The following is a 23,650-nucleotide window of genomic DNA, read 5'->3' as shown; positions in this document are numbered from 1 at the left end:
ATTACAAAAATAAATGTTTTAGCTACTTACCTTAAAGCAGTGGTGGACAACATTATACACATCAAGGGCCGCAAGTGTGGCCCTTCAGCCCTTAAAAGGGTATTTTGCCATATAACAGCTCTCCTAATATTGCCCTATATAACCTCACCATATAACATCTCTCCCCCTTCCTGTGCTGATCTCTCTCCTCCCCTCTTTGTGCTGTTCTCTCACCCCCCTCCAGTCTCCCACTTTCACTGTCTCCTCCTCCACCCCAACTCTCTCTAATTCTTTCCCCCCCACAACACCTCTCACTCTGTCATTGCCACTCTGCTTGTAGCCCTGCCCCTGAAGCTAAAGTTAGAAAACAGAAGAGGAAGGGACCAGGGAGAGAGGATGCCGAAGGCTGCAGAGTTAATTTCTTTGTTAAAATGAACTTTTTGCTCCTTTTCTACAGGCTACAGTATACATTAGTTTACCATCCATTGTGGTTCATGAGATATAGATACATGTTACTCCCCACAATTCTCTTACTTGTGCCACTAGTTCAGTTTGCTCCTTCTGGAACATCCTGTTAAGTGCTTCACAGGCTAGTCCAATCATGTCTGAACGCTTTTTCATTCCACTCATCATGGGTCCAATTGTTTCTAATGAAGCCATTGATCGGACGCACAGCTATGGGAGTAAGGGAAATACATCAAAATCCAAGATTGCTGCAATAATAGCAAAGCTAAGTCAAATACGTGGCAGAACAAGGCAATATTACCTCATTATCAGCTAGAGTGTGGATGACCCGTATTGCACACTTTGGAATGGCATTGTTCTTGTGGCTCATGGCCTGTAGAATCTTGGGTAGGTGACCCAAGGGTGGAACTTGGTCCAACAACTGAGGCTGTGTGCTGAAGAGACAAACTGCTGCCGTGGTTACTGTTTCTAAAGTTTCACCCTAAGGGTACAAAACACTTATTTAATAAATTAATGTTTTGTCATCAGAACTTAAGCTATTATATGCATATATTATTTTTATGAAATTCAAACAATTATAATAAACACATTTTAAGAAAAAGATAAAATGAAATGGACACTGTCCTCTAAATCCTGCAGGGAGCTGGTTAATTGCAGACAGGCAATCAACTAGACTCGACCTGGCCACATTAGAGCTCTAAGAAAAGCCTCCTGTTGGAAACAGGAGAGAGATTCCTTAGCTCACAATGGAGCCGACGTAAGGAAACGGTGGTCTTTGTTCTAAAAGCAAGACAAAAGGGGACCAGACCTCTATGCCCGAAACCCTAAGCAGACACCTACCCGGACACCCCTGACCTGAAGGGCCACCTGCGTTAAGGTACCGCTGAGACTTTGGGGTGATAAGTGGGTAAGGGGCTTTCCCCCCCAGCCTTGCAGAGGGGGACTGGGGAAGTAAGTTAGCCCTTACACAGGGATAGGTGTTTATTGTTTTATGTATATTTTTGTTTGCTGTATTGTTTAAAGGAACAGGCAATAAAGCCTTATATTAATTTCACCTTAAAAACGGTCTCCATTGCATACCCCTGCACACATCTCTTACAGACCCCAACACAAAAATTAAAGATTTTTCTTGCAGTTGCTCCCTGAATTCATGAAGCTACAGAGTAAGAGAGAATCTTACATGAGCATTATTCTTCTCCAGCAGCTCAGTGAATTTTTCCAGGAGGCCAACAAGAAAGTCTCTTGGCTTCCGCAGCACCCAGGCTGGCTGTGCAATGAAGATCCTCAAGAAGACGCCACCCACGGACAGCTCTCCCTGTTCCTCTCCATATGCCACCATGAAATCATCCGGCAACTGGGACGTGAGAAAGGAAATATATGCATTACAGATTTTATTTATTTACTCTTTTACTGCTACAGGGGGTTTAACACATTCTTATGAGGCCTTGTGAGGTTTAGCAGAATGTGAAAAGTTGCAATGTACAATTAAATGCACCAACTCAATATGCAGTGTGGGTGCTACTCCATGCCCAATGAATGGAACTCAGAGCTCGCAATGACGAGAAGAAGCAGCGGTACGGCATATGAAATAGGGGACACAAACAGGGGAGAAGGGGAGAGAGTTTGTTGACAGAGCAATACTAAGTGGTTAAATATAGACACAAACATAATTAAAAAAATAAAAATGAGCTTACAAATAAATCTGCAGCTAAAAAGGTACAAGGAAACAAGTCTCTTCAGCAGTGAAGATGTAAATATTTACCTTCCAATTTGCATCAGGGTTGTCTACCTGCTGTTTAAAGTGCCTGGAAAAAAAAACAAAACAAATTAGAGCAAAGCATTTCTTTTTCAAATTCTCTCTCGTTTCATATTATTATTCGTTATCTATTGATAAATCTCTTTCCGGCGATGCTTTTAATCCCCTTCAGTACGTTGCAAACTGCGTTGCAGCCACTGGAAGGGTTAATAAAGATGTCAGGCTTTGTACAATTTCCCATATTGGCTGTTTAAATCATTCTGCAGTTCGGAGATCTCCGAGTTTGTCTCCCCCAAATATGTATACAGGAGCATACAAAAAGCAATACAAGGGAGACAACATGAACAAAAGTAATATGGGTCAACTTGTACCTGCTTCTAGCTATGAAGCATTAAAACTTTATATACTAATGTATACTTTACGCAGCATTAAAACTTTATATACTACTACGTGCCAAATCTATACTGACAACTCTAAGTGAGAAAAAAAACGAAAGGTGTGCGTGCTGGTAAAGCAGGGCTTTAAATTGGGCCCTTTCTTTCTCTACGTACTGTAGCATCATTTCGCGAACCGTTCTAGACACTTTTTCCCTGGAGTTATCATTCCAGATTAACTCAGGGTTTTCATGGGTTCCTTCAAAGATGTGTACTGCAGCTTCAGGGTTGTCCCGCATCGCGTCCATAAACACCCCCGGCAAAAACTTTGTCAGAGTGATTCTAACCTGCATGCACAAAAGAAAAAAAAAGTGATTCATGCAAAGTACAATCCAGACATTCATGGTCTATCAACTATAGCACTTTTGGATCAAAACTGCAGCAAAAAGCTTTTTTGTGCCTCTTGTACCACGGTCTTTGCTTCATTTCTGCCTTTCGGGCGTCAGCTTACTTTTTGAAGAATGTCAAATAGAGATGCTCAGGAGGAGCTACATGATGCACAAATTAGATTGACGCAGCAAAACACCTTGCACTACATCTTTTTTCTGTTATAGGATTGAAGCAGGTGGTCTCCGGAGCTGAACCCCATTCATTTCAGCCTCTGGGACTCCCTGCTTCCAGAGATGCTTACCTCCGTATGGGTGCCGGTATCTCTGCGGCGTTTAAATGTCCAGATCACAGGGGCCAATAGGAAGTCGCAAGGGATGACATCGCAGCTTCCCTATTTGCTCGTGTGATATTTAAGCCTCAGTTTCGTTAGGCACACAAATTCCCTGGCTGCACAGATACCGGCACCGCTACGGAGGCGAGTATTTCTGGAAGCAGAATTGAAATGAATGGGGTACGGCTCCGGAGAGACTCCCTACTTCAATTCTAGAACAAAAAAACAATAAGATGTAGTGCACGGTGTTATCCCGTTTTAGATGTATCAAATGCTGTTTTTGTGCATCAGATTTTCTCCCTTTAATCTGCATCACAAAATCAGTCAGGTTTAAGGTGGCATTAACTTCCCGGCTGCTAATAATCTGCACCAGATGTATGAACTTGCTTTCTACATTTGACGCAACTGTGCACCGAAAAATGTTGCGGTGCATCAAAACACACACTCTTTGTTCCAAAATGTTCCTAGTACATAGACCCTGTAGCCTTTGAATGCAATTCAATACTTTTAAACATTTAGATTCAGAATAGAAATGTAAAATTAACAACCAAATCAAAGATACACAGATAAAAGTAAATAAGTTAAATTAGTATAGAAAATAAATATTGGTAACATTGATTCGAAGTATGCCCATTTATATGTATTAAGTAATAATTTCAGAAACACTGCTCACCTTAGGGCCGATAAGCTTATCTGTAGTCATCTTGGCAAACAGCTCTGCTGTCTGGGATCGCACTTGTGGGTGAGTTGAGTTGCAAAACATATCCAACAAGTAGATCAAAGCACCTACGATAAGAAGAAAAAAAAGTTTGCTCCGTGTCAAAATAATTTGTACACGTCCCAAAAATAGGAATGGCCGATTTGCTTCTAAGCCATCAAAAAAGTGTTTCCCCACAAAGATACATTTGGCGAGTCCCACAGTGGGAAGAGGGCTCTCCAAAACTCAATAACTAGTTAAGAAAAGGAAAAGAAAGGGGGGGGGGGAGGAGGGGGGAAAAGGTTTTTTTTTGGGAATATATGAGCATACCAATTATATTAAAATATATTTGCTTTTATCTGGAGACTATTGTTCCTTTACATACAAAAATTAACCAAGAGGATTACTACAGCTCAGTTACAATTAAAATCACTCATGTAGTGTTATTTATATTATCTGTTATTTATTTGATTACCACATGTATTACTACTGTGAAGCGCTATGTACATTAATGGCGCTATATAAATAAAGACATACAATACAATACAATGATACTACAAGTCCAGGCATTCAAAACCTAAATCCTTAAATAACGAGAAATCCAAAAATAGTACTACAAAATATTAATATGACGAGTGACATTCCCATGCCATTCAGTTATATTATAATAATATATAGTGTATCTCACTTTTATAAACAATAATCATAGTAAACGGCGAATAATAAGACTCATCCAATGAACTTTAATTAGTCTGTATGCATTGCTCATTTGATACATATTAAACATAATTACTGAACATGACAGAATACAACCAAATGGGACAAAGAAGCAGGGTTATATCGATAGAGGCCTAAGACAGAAGACTATTCACAGTGTTGTCAGTACATCTACAGATAGGGAAAAAACCCTTTATGCATCAGTTGACATTATGGTAGTTCAATACTCCACAGGACTTCAACATTCCTCTGTCCTTAAATAATATAAAGGCTACGAAAGAACTCCCATAGATACTTGACCTATAAACATGGGTTCAGAGTAACAAGTTAGTCAACCGTCGTATCCCTTCACATTCAACTCCTCTCCTGTTTACAAGCGGGTATACAGCTTTTACCACACCAACCCCAAAAGATTTCACCATTACTGGCTTCATCCTGGGTCTAATAACAGAACATCTAGTTTAATATAACTAATGTGCTTATATAAAACCCTGTTTCTGTTTATTATGTTGAATTGCTTTCTAGTCTGACTTTTCAGTTACTTTTTTACACATGGGAATTCTGTCATTGTCAATTTAATTTGCTTTTAAATGGCCTGCTTAGAAAAGCATTAGACCCCTCCTGCATTAGGTATTGAGAATGAAGAGGTACTGTACTATGCATTTTGCTACTAATCCCAATAGATCATAGACACCATAGTCATTTTTAATCTGGGATAATCACAGGTAAGGTACAATTAGTAAATGCTCACGTTAGCATAAATGCCAAGTAAATGTTAGTAAATGCGGCAAATATCTCAGGAAGAAGGGGGTCCTGGAGCTGAAAATACCCAGTTCTGCTCAGGAGACCCCTGCTTCAATCATATAAATAAAATAAATAAAGAAAACTAACAATGTAATCTGTAGTGCTGCTTTAAAAGGCATTACATAAAAAGCTAAACTTTTGCCGAACCAATTTACTACCAGAATTCCGAGCCACTGTACTAAAAGAAAAAACAATCCAAAAATGCTTTTTTCTGATTATTTTAATATACTATTTTGATACTCCATCACCCCTACAGTGCTTAAATGTAAATTAAAAGAGGAACATTTGCAAAGTTTGTAAGTCTTTAGACTTTTAACTCTGTCATTGTTAGAGGAACCGGTACTTTCGAACGAGGGATCATTCATACTTCATACCAATTCTGCCTCTAGTTTTTACATTCATACCATTATTAGCATGACAGATTGGTTGCCTCCTGCATTGTAGATACAAAATGTAGTAAGTGAGGTGACTTTCATATTGAATACCTTTTGCCATGGCCTCCTTTATGATTTTGGTACTGGATGTCAAGGCATACAGAGTTGCAAGAACAAGCTGGCGACCTACAAATATAATACATATCAGCAACTGAGTTTTATATTTCACAACCTAACATTTCGAGATATGGAACCATAATACAGTATCTTGATTAGCACTCAATGCACAGGGCTTGAAGAATTTAGCGTATGTATGTATGTATACCAGCTCACCCAGTGTCAGCATTACCATGTAACTGGTTTGGGGGACCCCATTTTTCCCACATTCCAGCTCTGATTTCTGCCGTGAGCTGTCAGAATCAGGGTGCAACGTTTGGTCTTCTGCTACAACCAATCGGGCCCACACCCTCATGCTTAACCAAATGGGCCCATGCCCCATCAACCCCAACCAAATGAGCATGGCAACTCATTCCCCAACCAACCGAGCCCTTGCACCCCAAACATCCCCGTGCCCTTTGCTCAGCAACTTGGCAGACCTGCTTAGGGTCCTCAAATTCCTAGGTCAACCGAGAGAGGCCACTAGTTCACTGCGGAAAGGAAAGACCGTTGTTGCTGAAGAACTGTGTTGGAAGCAGATCTATTAATTACTGGTCTGCTTTTCAAAGTCATGTCCCACAATGCCATCATAACGCTATGAGGGCATTGTGGGTTGGGAGTTTGGGTAGCTGTGATTAACCGATCTGCTTGCAATCCGCTCTTGGAAGCGACGGCCTTCTCCTCATCACCCGTAGTCCCCAATTGAATAAAATTACTTCTTAGTTGGATTTTTTTTACAAATCCAATTGAGTTCCGGCAAAAGCAAAATTCAAATTTTTTTTCAGAACCAAAATACTGTACAGCTGAACCCCGTTATAACGCGGTTCTTGGGGGCCACAGAATGAGACCGCGTTATAACCAGGATCGCGTAAAAACTTCAGCGTGCGATTTACCGGCATCTAGATCTCTCTCCTCTTTGCTGCTCAGACCGAGTTATAAGCGGATTCCTGTTGTAGCGGATCACGCTATAACTGGTTTGAGCTGTACCAGTGAAAGTGCCCACCATTAGTTAAAATATAATTTTTATTTACAGTATCCAAGCACAAAAATCTTAAAACCAAAAAGCTAATATGCAGAAAGTGCAATTTCATTTCCACACTAATGTGTGGAGGTGAAGTGTAGGCTATAGGTGTGGAAGTACTTACTTGATGGCAATGAATGTAAGAGCGACAACAAGCTGGAAAGAACCAAAGACTCTGCAATATTGTTAACACAATCTTGATTACTGGTAACTATGTTGACCACCTGTCAAGCATATAAAAAAAAAAAAGAAGAAGAGACCTGTTTACATAAAGCAGGCTTCAAGTTAATAGAAAAACAAATATGAGACAAATAGGACAATTCCAAAATCATTCGTTTTTCGAAGCTGCAAAATATGCCACTTATGTAAATTGGTAAAAAGAAATGTGATTAGCAATGACAATAACATTATTGCATTCTAATCATATCTAGAAAAAACGAATATATGCAATTACTCCAAACATCCAATCTGACTTATCACGCGTGGGAGGCTATTATTGCTTTAAAGTTTTTACCTCTAATGCAAGCTGCTGAACTTTACCAGCTCCATGGACTCGCAGCAATGAAAATAACAACTTAAAGTGGCCAATGCATTCAGTCTCAGAGCCTACAATGGGGGGAAACAAAAAACTATATGTATGTTGTTTGACATTATTACATTTATTTTGACGTTCTGTTTCACAACAGACCATTTGTCCAGTAACATCATTGTTTCAATAATTATGGTTTAACCTTATTGACTAGATTGAAAAGTCACACAATGTTGAATGTCATCTCTGATCAATGTCATCGAATCAGATTAGTAAACAGGTTGACCGACTGCATTTTTTAACTACTGTATGTTCTGAAACAACGAGCCATTAATACTAAAAACTAAACATACTGCAGTCATTAGTTTTTTTTAAAGAACACATTCAGCAAACGTGAAAGGCATATCAGAGAATCTCTCTGTTTCAGGTTTCAAATACAATATTTTATACTGCATTTATGTACTGTAGTGCTTATAAACCAAAATGCTCTTCAGCAAAACTTATCTTACTGAACATTGGCTGAAGTGAATTTATTTTAAGTCAAAAGGCCTGCAGTAAGCAAGCTTATGATATTAAAGATATGACACATATACACAAATACATTGATGTTTTTAAGGGCATGACAGTAACCATCTGTTGCTTTTGGTCAGCCCCTTAGAAACTCAGAATTTAAATATTCTGGCATGCTTAACAGAAACAAAATCGGTCCTACCAGGGTTGTGTTTGATGCCATTTCTTAGAGCTTCCAGGGCCATCTCAACCCTTCCTAATCGGTCTCCATGCTGGTCAGACTCCACTTTCCCAGTCTGGGTAATGGCCATCAGCGTGTGGAGATATTGTGCTTGGGAACCAATGTAATCGAGGAGACTTGCTGCAAATGCTTTTGGAAGCTGTGCACAGAGGAGACAGATTACAAAAGTAAAAACCGTCAGAACTAGGGACCATTTTTCTGCCAAAAAAGATTACCTGATGTCTCACTTGTTATTCTCTAGTTACTGAACATGCAGGACTTCCAAATGCCTATCCCATGCATTGTGATTATTACTGTATATCCCTCTACAACCTTTGATGGGAGGCAGTTCCATTAATCAATTACTGTACATGTCTTGTAGAGAAGTGCATTCTCAAATCTTATGATATCTTTAGAAAATAACCTCTTTGTTTGGTATTCTTTTTGACCTGCAAAATGCTACATACCTATACCTTATTCATAATCACTGAAGATGTGGTCTCCAGAACTGGACAATACTCAAACCCACTCAGTTAATAGACAATAGTAACATCTACTTTTGTATAGGTTCTATCATAGGTCAAGTGATATTAGTCTTATTCTTTCTGCTGATAACACCAGTCCAATTCAGCCTTCCCATCACCTCTCTATGTCCGAAAGCGTTCTTTGGTTGTTGTTAGGATAAACTCAACGTGCTTGTATTTGATCTCATCATGGCTTGTATTTTACAGTTATAAAATAACACCCTAAAACAGAATCTAAAATGCAAGCAACAATTTGAAGAAAATATGACTGCTCACTTCAAGCTGGAAAGTGGGCTGCTCATTGTAAACACGAACAAAAATCTCCCCCACAATAAGTTCTTTAGCGTGATCACTGTAAACAAAGTCTGCTCCATAGGTTTTATCACACTCGCCCTTTAAGAAAAAATACAAATGTTAACAAAATAATAAAACAGCAGCAGTGTTAAAGGCAGAGACTTGTTTGACAGACATGTATAGTAAAAGTAACGGAATATAAATAGTATAATAAATGAATATTACAACGTTTAATGTAGTGGGTACTCTTACAACATCAAATCATTAAGCATTAAGCACTTAAACAATAACATTTAGATAAGAATTAAGTGGCAAACTTAATACAGCATAACCATAGCTTGAAATCATGGGGTACAGAAGGGATGCATCTTAACCGCTGGTGACCTTTACCCATGTCAGAGATTCTGCCCATAATTGTACAAGATAAACTTTCCATAGGAAAGTCTCGTGGTTATGGCGCTGACCTTAGAAATAGGCAAACCAATGCCAATTCTTTGTAACCTTACTCTTTCTTATATTCTCGGTTACTAAAATGTATTTGAGTCAGGCACCAAAAATGTATTTTCCATTTATCTGGCAAGGCTTAATTGTGCCTGTATTCTATGTACAGAGCTATTTATACTGACAGAATGAGCATCTTTTTAACAGTTGTATGTAGGTTTTCATGGTCTATTAAATTTGGTCGTGGCCATTTTGTCGCCGGCGCTTCGCTGCGTCTGACTCAACCGCCGGAAGCTGCCACCACCAGCCCCTAAGGCAGTGGTTTTCAACCTTTTTGGGGTTAGGAAACCCCAGAATTTGATTTTTAAATTCTGGGGAACCCCAACCCTCGCCCCCCATCTTACCCCCCTCCCCTGTCTCTCTCCCGCACCACTCTCTCTCCCCTTGCATGCGCGCACACACCCTGTCCCACTTGTACACACACACACCCTCTCCCACTTGTACACACACACGCACACACACACACACACACACCCTCTCCCACTTGTACACACACACACACACACTCTCCCACTTGTACACACACACACACCCTCTCCCACTTGTACACACACACCCTCTCCCACTTGTACACACACACACACACGTACGTACACACTCACACGTACACTCACACGTACACACACACGTACACACACACGCACACACACACACGCACACACACACGCACACACACACACACGCACACTTACACACACACACTTACACACACACACTTACACACACACACACACTTACACACACTCACACACTTACACCCACACTTACTCTCACAAACACCCTCCCACACGTACGCACATCCTCCCACACGTACACACACACCCTCACACACGTACACACACACTTACACTTACACTGACACACACTTACACTTACACACACTTACACTTACACACACTTACACACACTTACACACACACACTTACACACTCACACACACACTTACACTCACAAACACCCTCCCACACGTACGCACATCCTCCCACACGTACACACACACCCTCCCGCACGTACACACACACCATCCCGCACGTACACACACACACACACACACACACACACACACACACACACACCCTCCCGCACGTACACACACACCCTCCCGCACGTACACACACCCTCCCGCACGTACACACACCCTCCCGCACGTACACACACACCCTCCCGCACGTACACACACACACCCTCCCGCACGTACACACCCTCCCGCACGTACACACACACCCTCCCGCACGTACACACACACCCTCCCGCACGTACACACACACCCTCCCGCACGTACACACACACCCTCCCGCACGTACACACACACCCTCCCGCACGTACACACACACCCGCAGGTACACACCCTCCCGCACGTACACACACCCTCCCGCACGTACACACACACCCTCCCACACGTACACACACACCCTCCCACACGTACACACACCCTCCCACACGTACACACACACCCTCCCACACGTACACACACACCCTCCCACACGTACACACACACCCTCCCACACGTACACACAAACCCTCCCACACGTACACACACACCCTCCCACACGTACACACACACCCTCTCACACTTGCACACACCCTCTCACACTTGCACACACCCTCTCACACTTGCACACACCCTCTCACACTTGCACACACCCTCTCACACTTGCACACACCCTCTCACACTTGCACACACCCTCTCACACTTGCACACACACCCCTCTCCTCTGCGAGCGCCTGCCCTCTCACATTTCTCTCCCTCTTGTCAGCGGCGCTGACAGGGAAATGAAGTATAGCAGTGACCGGGTTGCTGTTGTTTCTGATGCCGGCTCACTGTTGTGTGGTGTTGTCGCCTGGGACAGCATGGGAGAGTTGTCCCAGCTCTCCCCCCCTGGCAGCCACGGAAACCCGGTTGAAAACCACTGTGCTAAGGTAAGTAAATGCCCTACCATAAGCCCTTACCCTAAACCCCCTTACCGTATATACCCTTACCGCCAAACCCCCTTACATTAACCCCCTACCATGACCTTTAAAACCTCTTAAATTAACCCCTTACCCAAACCAGTAATAAAACTTACCGTGGCGAAGCGGTGGGGCAAAACGGCCGCAACCACATGTCCCATTCAGAGTTTCATACCTCTATAGATTGTGAACCTTGCAGAAAAATACCTGTGCAAGGTTTTTGAAAAGTACCCACAATACAAGATGGTGACAAATTATTGAATAAAACTGTCAGACCTATGTAAATAATACTTTCATTTTTTTTCACCCTTTTGATGCCACAGGGCATGCAACACATTTGCTCATAAAGGTGTTGCAGGACGCGCTATCAATGAATTGGTTAAAAAAGGTTTTATATGGTTTCTTTTCCTATTTGAACATGCATTATTTTGCAATGTGTTGCAAAGAGCATATCCTGGAATGTCTCACCCTTCTAATCATGCTTTCTTGTTGAGATTCAAGAAATTCCAGAAGCTCTGCTCGTGTGCCATTGTTCCATATAAGATAAGGGCTTTCTGTGTTGCTGTTAAGCATCTTGAGAATCTGAATAGACAAAAAGGCAAAAATTCACTACCAAAAAGCAACCCACACACATTGTATTCCTATAGATATGCCAACATACTACTGTCTGAATGTTCTACCCCACATATGGCAGACTACAGGCGTGTTATACAGAGGAAGATGTACTATATTGGAAACATCTCAAAAGTTCTTGAATAAGGCAAATTACTTTTACATTGTAAAATGCCAGATTTAAAATAAAAATACCTTCAGGGGGGAAAAAATTGCACAGATGAAAAGTCAAAGGCCTTTTCACTTATGTACTGTAACATAATACATCCAAAATATTTACACCTCTCTCCGTCTCCGTCAAGAATAATAAAATAATAATATATTATTCCTTCATGGTCACATAGTATGCATAGTCATTCAAAATCTGGGAATTTTGTAGAAACATATGACAATACATAGGTGGTAAAATAATTCTACAGTGAGCATTTTCTACAAATATTTTTCTATTCAAACCATAATGCAAAACGTATTCTTCCATGACATGCGAATGAGGTAATTTACATGTAAAATTAAAACAAAACGACACTTTAGATTAGGGTTACTAATTTTATACAGCATGTTGCATGGCAACCGACCACTATCGTGTCATTTTGAAAAAGTAAAGAAATGATGTATGATGGGAATGCAACATTATCAAAAAATCATATAGATCGAGCACAGAGCTCTCTCTGCCTTCTACGCTCGAACAAATTGTCACTATGTGTTGATGTCACTCCAGGAAGTGCTGGTGGGGAGACTGTTTGTTCGAGCGTAGAGGACAGAGCTCCTATATTCAGCCGCATAGACTACCAGAGTTACTTGATCTGATTTTAATGGATGTCCCAAAAGGTCCAAAACGGAGCACAGCAGTAGCAAGGAGTGGGGCCACAAACCAGAAAATGGGGTTAAAAAATAGTTTATTCCATAACAAATGAGGGGTACAGGGTAACTCTGACGCGTTTCGGGAACAAGTCCCTTTGACAACCGTGCACACAGGAGTTGCACTTTCTGCCGGAGACACAGTGTTTATCCATCTTACAGTATATAAGCAATCCACTTACATCTGTAACTTGAGCTGCCTATTGTTTCACACTGAAGCGAAGATCATAATATTAGTCAATTTGTAACTTCTATCATTATTTACATGTGTTATACCCTGTACTGTAGTTCTAGGTAGCGTTCAAAGGGTTTAACTGTTGGTGTGTTTCAAAAAGTATCAACACATCAATATATACCAACAGTATTATAGACAGTGTATTTACTTGACCGTTATACAGTCAATACAGACTGTATATCTCTCTAATCTCACACACAAAAGGAACCACTTACATTTCTCCTGACAAACATATGTCCCAGCCACTCTCCTATGGTTTAATATATTCCATTTGTTTGTTTTCACATTGTCACTGATTTACGTGTTTATTCAGTGAGATTTATTTTAGTGATAGTAGTAAATGTTAAGTTTTACTAGCCAGAGGTGTGCACCACAAATGTACTTCTTTTTGAAGATCTATGGTCTCTTGTCATTTGACTTTCTAATTGGTTACTAGCTGTATGAAATAATCTCTGCTCCATGTTTTTTAAGATCTATTCAAAATAAACCTTATAAGACTGCTACAAATGTGAGTTTTTAACTTCTTTCAATTATTCGGTGCTGGTTCCTTATCTTTTATAATGCAACATTATCAGTCGTTCAGCCTGTATCAGTCTATAAACTGATTGATAGCAACAGCATATGCCGCCTCAAATTATTGGCTTTTCTCCTCAGAATTGAAGAGTTTACATTTTCGATGGGAACACAAATATAGAAGATACCCACTTGGCTGTACAGTACAGTACCTCTGCAGGAGATGAAACAGAGAGCTTCCTGGAAATATAAGGAGTGAGCATCCCAGCTAAACTTTTCCTTATTGAGGGGTTCTCTGGTGTTTCTTGCTCATCGGATAAAAACCCTCCCAGCCGGCTGAGGGCGAGCAGGCTCAGCTTGGCAAGACTGTTAGCGACTTCCTATTACACAGAAATGTAAAAAATACTTTGTAAAGTGATCCACGCATCACATTGATAACCTGAGGAAAATTGTGTAATTGGTCTTAAACAGGAGATCAATTATATAAATGTTTTCATTATTAAAAGCTATTGATGACCAGTTGTTTATGAAAAAAATAAATGTAGCACACAAATAAACCCCCGTTATTTCTTTTGTTATCAATAAAAAAAAACACAGTAGCTTTAATACAGCTTTCATTTTGTATCCAGATAGCAAAGAGAGGCTTCAAAGGTGAAAATGGAATTTCATTTCTAGATTGCTGCAAGAATGTACTGCATCATATTGATGGAGAATGGATGTACAGGTACCTGTTGATTTGTCTCTTCATTCTTTTGAATGCCGCTTTCTTCTAGTGTGAAGTCGTAGTTGAAAGGGTAGACAAGCAACTGCCACAAAATCCCTGCTTGAAACAAATGCGTCTGCAACCAATAGTCCACAGAAAAGGAGCTGACGCATTCCACCACCAGTGTGGCCAGTCTCTGGACCCTCTGTGAACAAGAAGAAACTCATTTGTGTGTGTTCAAAGGGCAGATTTGGGTTAGCTCTTATATGAAAGTGAATGAAGGAGTGTTCTGATTGAATGCATGGGAGTGTATAGCTGTAACACTTATCGCAGGTTATCGTTGCCAAATCCAAATATTGACTGCGATATTACAACTAACATGCACACATACATGCATACATATGTGTGTACGAAGATAAATTGTCTCTACATTATATATGATAAAATTAACACACAATTTTTTTTGCCATTTGTTTTGTATTCCTTTAAAATCAGTTTCCTGTTACCTACATTTTAAACACGATGAACATCTGCTTTATAATTTTACCATCTGATAAGACTTTCAAAGCCCAGCTGAAAATAAACATTATTTTGCATGGAACACACAACTAAAATGTTACCTTTAAAATGTGACAGAATCTTTCCGTGGAAGACAATTAACAGATGCGTTGTTTTAAAAAACATTTTTTTTTAATGTCATGTGAGATGCACTCAGTTTCCAAATTAGTTTTGGTTGACTGTTCCTACAACATGACTTAGCCGGGGTTTTCTGAGGACAGGGCTAAAAACCTAAACACCATAACGTTAAAGCAGCTATTCCTTCTGGTCACCCTTGTCCCAGAGATACATACTGGAGAATGTCCTGCCCGTACTTCATGGAGGTTTAAATCCCCTGTCTCACGGAGGCCAACAGGACGCCGCAACTGATGATGTTGCAGCTCCCTATTTGTCCAAGACACAGGAGACTTCAACATCCATTTAATTGCCCTGGAGGGGACAGCATCAGGGGCGGTTTAGCTCTAGAGTCCCCATGCTTTCTATAATATGTAAAAAAAAAAAAAAAAAAAAATCGATAAGGGAAGCCGTGTAGGAGGAAAAGCTCCTTTAATCTTGCATCTTATTGCTATTACTATAAAACAAAAAATACCACTTGTGGGCAAGTCTGCCTGTCTCAGACATGTCTTTCCCCATTATCGCTTAGCAAACAATGCTTCCACTGCAGCCAGGGATTCTGGGTATTGACATGCAAATGACAACTTGCATGTCATTTGCAGACCAATATAAGTTGCAGACTGAAACATGCAAATGTACCACACGTGGTATTTTTATTTGCTGTACACTGTACGGTTGAGGGATTTTGTCACTTTTTTGTACCCAGCATAACTTTTTGGTGGTTATAAAACAAATACAAAAAACAAATCTTTCGGATCTTAAATCCTTAGGAAGTCAGCTACAAATTGCTTTGCAACATGTGGAATGGGAGATGTCATAGTACTGATGAACTTGTGGTGCTCTTGGCACAAGTGTGTGTACTGTATGAACATGTACCATAAACTCACATGCTGAATATGGTTTGTGGGTGTCCCTAAGATCATATTTGGTATGATTTGGTATTTGCAAAATAAAACTCAATGGTTAAAACTGATGTCTGTATAAATTACTAATTATTTATTGATGACAACAGTATGCTTTGTGTTTTTACTCCTGGTCACTGCCTATTCACGTTGCATATTTACGAACTTTGTGTGCTTATATCCCAGTGAATAGAGTAAGTACCTTGCCATAATATAGCACTCTGCAGAGATCTTTGATGATATTTGGCATCTCTGTGATCTTCTCTCTGCAGTCTTCAAACTGAGCCGCAACACTGTAACACCTGCATATATGTCCACATACCTGCAAAGAGAGTCAAATTCAATATTAATGACAAAGAATGGTTAATAAATCACCATATTGGTATGTCTTAAGCCACTGAAAAGTACAAACACACATACACACACACACACACACACACACACACACACACACACACACACACACACTTCTTGCTTGCATCTGATAGACTTGTTGATTAATATTATTTAATTCCCTATCTGTGTATCATGTCTCAAGCGTCGAATGACCCCACGTCATCATGAGACATCACGTGCCGCGTCGCCTTAAGCAGTCTGAGTAAAGGTAAGGGGACTTACAGAGGTCTCGCCCTGTCCCCCGGCATTTAATTTAAATCATTGAGCAGGCATTTATTCAATATATACATTTACATATTGATGAGGATGTGAGCTCACTCAATAAAAATAAAATGAAAGTGCTGATGTACACTACTTGAACATGCATAAAATAAAATTTGGTTTAATAAAATGACAATTTGGCTAAATAAAAACAACCAATTGAGCAGATATGTCTTCAACATTTGATGAGTTATTCACATATCGATGCGAATGTGAGATGCTCACTCAATGGGAGTAATGACAGCACTGATGTGCGTTAACCAGACAATTGAAGTCTTGTGTCGTCTCCATTGTAGCAACGCTGCCAGTCTCCCAAACGACACTAAGCCCCGGCTTGTGTCAGGTCTCCGCGTTCATATCAAATGCGACGAGCCAGAGCCAGGTCTTGCTGCTGTGGCTGCCCAACTCTCACACAAATACCAGAGTAAGAGGATTTACAATTGATCCTTTCTGGGATTTAACAGGATAGAATTTTTCCTATTGCTAGACACAATGGCGGGCGCCACAGAATGATCTGATGGGACGGACGTGGCCTGCAGGCGTATTTTGCCCAGCCCTGGAATATCTCCTTCCTAACTGCTCTTTCCCAAAGCTACTACCCAAGTTCAAAACACATCTAAATGGGCTGAAAAATGACTTCACACCAAAACGTCCCTCTTTTAAATGGGTAAACTGCAGTTTCCTTTTATGTGATACATTGACCCCACACTTACATTTTAATATGAATGACATATCTAAACATATAAAAGTTGCTTTCAAACCACACCCTGTGCGGAGTTTTGCTTTTGTTTACATAAAAAGTATATACAGCAGAAGTAAAAAGGATATGTTATTGCATGGTTTATAGGAATGAAAGACTTTGGCCTTTATTCTTCTCTCTGTCCACACGTCACAATAATGTTGGAAATGTAACACGTACAATATGTCAGCATGGCTGTGGTGACACGGTTACGGGTCAACTCCCCATTTCTAGTCAAAGCCCTGCTTTTTAACGCTTGTATCTTTTGATCTGTACATGGGATCAGGTTGACATTTGACTCATTTATGGAGATTTCGGGGCTAATTTTTTCATGAAAATCAGATCGGTTTCAAGAACCAGATTACTAAAAACTGTAGTTTTGGGAGAAAATAGAAGTATTACCTGCACAGGCATATCTTGTGGTTTACTTGATGCAGTCAAAACTGCTACACAACGAGAAAAAGCCTCTTGTAATACCTAAAACAGAGAACAACGATAGACTATATTAGGATGCCAGCAACAAGGAAAAACGAAAGAAAAAAGTGTGTTTGACGCAAGAACCACCATTTGCTTCAGAATAAGGTTAAATAGTGATGTATATGTATGTATGTTGTATATGTATATATGTATATGTATGAATAGCACATTTGCAAGAATAAGGTTAAAGAGTGATGTGGTGACTGTGACGGTAGGGGTAAATATGGCTGCTGTTAATAAAGGTTAAGTCTGCGATTACCCCTAGCTGTCAGTAATACAGTGTGTTATATGTTAGGCATAGCTGTATTGTGAGCCTGGTCCCAGCGGTTCAGGGACCAGGGGGGGTAGCGGTGTTTGAGCGGGAAACTTTGAAAGATTGCCTGCGACCTTTCCCTGAACTCCGGTTATGTTGCAGGAGGTAAAAAGGGGAGGAGTTAGGCCCTGATGGTTCTATGGGGGAGGGAATGCCAGCCAATCCCAGCCAGTTACAGTCAGTTACAGTCAGTCAGTTAGTGACAGTTGGAGGTGTCTCAGAATCCTGAGTTCCTGAGGGTCAGTTGGTGTGGGGCTACTGAAGCGGTAACTGCTTCAGCTCAGGGTGGGAGCAGAACGCAGCAAACTTCCTAATGGGGGGGTCCCGCACCTAGTTTATAGGGTACTTCCAGTTATCACAGTTAAGTGTGTGTCTTGTCTGTTTATATGTACTGTTGTGGATATATTTTTCCAATAAGTTAATTTGGATAAACTTTTGCGTGTCTGGCGATATTGATCCCGGGTGGAAGTCCTGGTCATTCCGTGACAGGCTTATTAAAAGCCACAAAAAAAGAAGATTGTATTACCATCTTAAAGAGACCCGGGAACATTTTATTCAAGGCGAGACAGTTTGTATATAAAGAAAGGAGGGAATAAAGAAAAGCAAGACAGAAAGAAACAAAGGAAAGATAAAAACAAACAAGAAAACCCACAAATGCCCGTCTCACCCGCACCTTACTGAAAGAGCCGTACCTCTATGCCATTCTCTCGCCTGAGCTCTTCTGCGTTAAGTGCTGAACAGTTGACCGTGTGAAAAGCCAACTCAGATGCAGCAGGCAGCAGGGACAACTTGGAGAAAAGTTGGTCATCTGAAGTCTCCATGGTGATGGTCCTAATGAGCATTGGGTAGCCGGCATACTTGTAAGGCTGAAGATCTGTCAAATAAAGCAAAAATATGTTGCAGACAAAATATTTATTTTAAGTGCACCCTTTTGTATCTGAAAGCTCGTAGGGGATACATTACTTATTAGCCTCTTAATTGATGAAAAGGTTAAGCTTATACTAAACTATTTTAAAGATACTGGAAAATGCACACTGCACAGGCTTGGAGTCATCAAATCGGGGCTGAATCAGTGATATCTGCCTTTGACTATAATGGCAGGTATCGATGTTTCGTCCGCGATAGCACAGAACTGCGGAGTAGTTTTGGGGATGTAACCACTATCCCAAGAAATTACATATTAAACCACATTAAAGAATGACTATACTTCTGATGAATTAAGAATGTTTATTCTAGAGATGTCATCAAGACTTGGGTTACCAAAAACATTACTCCTCAGTACTATAGGCATGACTAATAATGCATCTCAAATATTTATTAGCGATTTAGATAATTATATCTATTTAGTTGGCACAGCCCTGTATCTCATCTTTGCTCTAGTAGTTTTGACCACGTGTATCCTATTATTGACTACACTAATAAAATCTTTAAAGAAGTTTCTTATGGACTGTCTCATTAAAGGCAATAATTCATTAACGAGGAGAGAATGCTTTAAGTGTTCATGTTTTTACCTTCCTTGTGCCTGTTGAAAAGGATGCTTTGAGTCTTCAGAATCAAGATGATATTTTCCGGGTCTGGCCCATCCACAATTTTAGAAGACTTTGTGCACAAGAACTCGTACGCCTTATTAACCTTCTCAAACATATCCTGCAAGATATAAAACAGGGTGCACAAACTCTCCAACTGCTCTCGAAAACATCAACATCTTGTCATGAGCGAGGCAATCACTTCAGTGCCGAAGGGGCCTCTTTATACAAGACAACTTATATCTAGTCATTAAAGGGTGATAAATCCGTGGCACTCCTTAATGCCTATTCATCGATTAGCGCTATTTAGTGAATCAGGACCTTTAAGAGGTCAAAGACCATGATATATACATTTTCTATGACACTGCATTACGATGACTTCTGCCGTTTATACACATTGTAGTTGACAGTTCAGCAAAGCTACTGCATTTCAGAGATTAAAAAAAACAGAACTTTAAACCAGGGATGGACAGTCTTTTTTTCAGGCGTGTCTCCTACTCACTCACTCCCCCGACCCTCCACTTCCTCTATCACTCAATCCCCCCCTTCCCTCCACTTACACTCAATCTCCCCCACCTTCCTCCTCTCACACTCAATCCCCTCCACCACCCTCTCTCTCTCTCTCTCTCTCTCTCTCTCTCCACTTTCCCCCAGCCCTTGGGGGGTTTGGGGGCAGGACCCTGGTCTAGCAGTGGATGGGACCTGGGGTCTTGCAGGCGGATGTGGAAGTTGGGCACAACTTCTGAGCGGACACCAAGAGTATCACCGCGCGGGCCATTCCAGAAAGTGCCCACCCCTTTAAACTCTTTCACACTGTTGAAGCCTAGAATGTATCACTTCGTCAGAAAGTTTAGAAAGTATACAATTGTGTTGAGAGTTGCACAGCCTTTGAATTTTCAATTCAATGTTGAATTTTTGAACTAAGGAGTATCTTTGTGTCTCTCCATAATCGGTCATTCTTTGATAATGTTTGATGACTACATACCCTTCCTTCCGGGTTCTTGTCCGGGTGATATTTCTGGGCCAGTCTGAAGTAAGCTTTCCTTATCTTACTTTCATCATGTCTGCAAAAATCAATAAAATACAACTGTTTATTTAATGTGGTTCAAAGTTCTATGGTGTATGATAAGTGTGCGAGAGCTTTTGAAACCTCACAACTGAACACAATACTTACAGCCATGAAAAACTGTCTTATTCTGTTATTGGTTACTTAGAAGGTATGAAAGCCTAAAGCAGAACTGCATTGGTTTAATTTAAAGCGGCAATCACATTTTTTTTCAATCAATTTTTTTACAGAAGGCGAACCACAGGGTCCTTGGTCCTCCGGTGCTGAAATGCGCTATTAGTTAAAAAAAAGTGGGGTGTTAAGATAGGTGTGATTGTTGCTTTAACAACACTGCTTTCAAAAAAGGAATTTTAACTGCTATGTTCTGTCAAGTACAGTACATGGAGCTACTATGTTAGCTAAATGCAAAATTTGCTTGCATTTTGAAGCATAATCACACTTAAATAAACCAAATTTTTCAGACAGAACTAAAATATATGTAACTAATGCTTAGGAAAAATACATTTTAATCTGTAATTTTGTTTATTGTTTTATGCAATGCATTTGTGTATCATAACATAACAGACGCTGGTCTGGATTTCTTTAAATGAGGACTCTAAGTTATGATTTTCCTCATTATAGTTCATTATGTGAAATAAAGCGGTTTGTTTTGTAAATTTAACCCAATCCAGGTTCTTCTAGCAGCAGAGGAGTGGATGACCAAGCACGTGGCCAAGGTTATGGGTGATAGACATTTCCTTCAATCTTTATTATAGGTGCACCTCAAACTACTCTCTTGACATAGTATATTCAAATGTATACCTACTGTATAAATGAATCAACATAATATAAAGTAGACATTGCTGAACATAGCCTTTTGAACTCTACAGAAGAAGCAAACAGGTTGTGTAATTCCAATTCCTTGCAAACAAAAGATGTGTTACATATCTTCACTTACTGCCCTTGCCCATTGGGAAGACCGAGAACTTCGTAGGCATCATCTATAGACATTGTTGGAGGCTTTTTCTCCACCTCTCTTTTCCATGCATCCAAGGTGTCCTTTAGCAGTTTCACCTAGTATGACAGAAACACTCTTATTACCAGCCATACACCTCTGTTATACCTACATTACACGGACCCCAGTCTAAAAGATCCTGGGGAAAATATCTGACATTTCCTTCACTTTACCCATCATGGTATTCAACTATCTATTTAAAGAAGTAAAACAAAGCAATTCAATTATCAGGCATTAAAGCTGCAGTTCAGGCAATATCCTGCATGTGTGTTTTTTTTAATAAATCAGTTCTGTAGTAAGAAAAAGTACCTTTAGCATTTTCTCTTTAAAAAAAACAATTTTCTTGTATTCTATTTTAACAAGCATGCTTGTTCCTATAGCAACGATTTACATTCCCCATATTTAAAGATGTCGCCAAACTTTGCCGATCAATAGACGGAGAACGAATTGACCGGCAGCTATGCAGTTCTTTAGGTAATTAGAGATTGCCCACATGAAACTATTGAAGTAAAAAAAAAAAAAAAAAAGACTGAACTGCAGCTTTAATAGCAGTGACAGGTCCTTTTACAATACACAATTAACTTTGTCCTCTTAACTGGCACTTAAACATCCGTCACTAGAGCAATTCATAAAGAAATAATTTTTCCTTTTAAGAAGAAAATGTCAATGGTTATTGAAGTATATTACTGGATAAGCCTATTTAGCTTTACTCCTATACTTTTCATACATCCATCAAATAGGCAATTTTTCTGAATTACATATTGGTGAAGACAAACCAATTGACACATGACTTACAGGATCCTTAATGGGCCAGTCAGGAAACCTAAGTGTGTCACAGAAGTGCTTCAGATAGTAAATGTTGCAGAAGAGCTCATTCTCCAGTTGGGGATAATTGATGACTGGGATGGGGCAGTACTGATAAAGTGCTCTTGTGTTGCTCTGAAGACGAGGGCTGAAGTCAGCCAGGTGGCCGGCGATCTTCTCTATCATGAGACGTCTGCAAAACAATCAGTACGCGCATTATGCGTAATCAGGCAATCACAAAGAAGCAGCAAGTGATGTGAAGCTGTTGTCGGGGTCAAATGTCAATGTAAGTATTGTAGAGAGTTTTGGTATACAAGGGGTCTGATGGAAAATTGTAAGTTGCAGGCGATAATATCCAATTAAAAAGGTTGCTGGGCTGATAAAATGTGTACGGTATGTCATTTAAAAACATAATAACATGTAATAGACAATAAGAAAACGCAAAAATTAACAAACGAGCAAAGGACGCTTTTTCTTTCTACACTGAGCTACCGAGACACAGCACTCACAAGCAGTGACATCACTGAGGCGACAGCACAATCCTTTTGGACACAGCAGTGAACAGCAAGCTCCATACAACACATTGACAGGGTCCACACTTCCCTTATTAGTCTAAACACTTTTTTTCTAAGGACATCTCGTGAGTTTAAGAAACCATTTGGTTTTATAATTGTATCAATAAATTGAATTACACTGTGAATGCTTCTGGTCTGTCACACATGCTGTAGAGAGGAGTGGGATGCCTTGAACAGTGAGCTGCATACACCCCCAGCGGAGGAGATTCAAGACTCCTGGACTTCATTCCCAAGAATATCTTCATCTTGTTTAAGGTATTTCCCCCTTATTCTTGGACTCTATTTACATTTTTATTTTATGCAGTTTTAGTGTATGATGTCTTTTTGCTATTTACAGTAAGTCACATGACATTTTTTATATTGATACATCACATTGTTGTTCTATAATATCTTGTTATAACTAGATATTATT

General features: G+C 40.1%; 1 protein-coding gene across 4 annotated transcripts in view; it reads right to left on the bottom strand.

Moving 5' to 3' along the window:
• Positions 1 to 23,650, bottom strand: part of DNAJC13 (DnaJ heat shock protein family (Hsp40) member C13) — a 134,641-nt gene that overhangs the window by 9,698 nt on the left and 101,293 nt on the right. For all 4 annotated transcript variants that reach the window (XR_012799256.1, XM_075587104.1, XM_075587106.1 and 1 more), the window contains 21 exons: positions 22,655 to 22,856; positions 21,803 to 21,918; positions 20,785 to 20,863; positions 19,785 to 19,920; positions 18,966 to 19,147; positions 17,886 to 17,960; positions 16,290 to 16,409; positions 14,539 to 14,718; positions 14,023 to 14,190; positions 12,061 to 12,174; positions 9,124 to 9,240; positions 8,306 to 8,483; positions 7,579 to 7,670; positions 7,189 to 7,288; positions 5,999 to 6,073; positions 3,969 to 4,081; positions 2,752 to 2,921; positions 2,207 to 2,249; positions 1,625 to 1,798; positions 746 to 925; positions 514 to 654 (listed from right to left, as the gene is read on the bottom strand). Coding sequence is in view for 3 of the 4 variants with exons in the window: in XM_075587104.1 (XP_075443219.1) it covers positions 514 to 654; positions 746 to 925; positions 1,625 to 1,798; positions 2,207 to 2,249; positions 2,752 to 2,921; positions 3,969 to 4,081; positions 5,999 to 6,073; positions 7,189 to 7,288; positions 7,579 to 7,670; positions 8,306 to 8,483; positions 9,124 to 9,240; positions 12,061 to 12,174; positions 14,023 to 14,190; positions 14,539 to 14,718; positions 16,290 to 16,409; positions 17,886 to 17,960; positions 18,966 to 19,147; positions 19,785 to 19,920; positions 20,785 to 20,863; positions 21,803 to 21,918; positions 22,655 to 22,856 (2,755 nt within the window). In the remaining variant the exon portion in view is untranslated. The remainder of the gene's footprint in view (positions 1 to 513; positions 655 to 745; positions 926 to 1,624; positions 1,799 to 2,206; positions 2,250 to 2,751; positions 2,922 to 3,968; positions 4,082 to 5,998; positions 6,074 to 7,188; positions 7,289 to 7,578; positions 7,671 to 8,305; positions 8,484 to 9,123; positions 9,241 to 12,060; positions 12,175 to 14,022; positions 14,191 to 14,538; positions 14,719 to 16,289; positions 16,410 to 17,885; positions 17,961 to 18,965; positions 19,148 to 19,784; positions 19,921 to 20,784; positions 20,864 to 21,802; positions 21,919 to 22,654; positions 22,857 to 23,650) is intronic.

Source organism: Ascaphus truei, chromosome 2 (genome assembly GCF_040206685.1).
Source record: "Ascaphus truei isolate aAscTru1 chromosome 2, aAscTru1.hap1, whole genome shotgun sequence".
In the NCBI taxonomy this organism is placed as follows: Eukaryota; Metazoa; Chordata; class Amphibia; order Anura; family Ascaphidae; genus Ascaphus; species Ascaphus truei.
The sequence above is the reverse complement of the archived record's forward strand: the minus strand, read 5'-3'. Positions and strand labels throughout refer to the sequence as shown.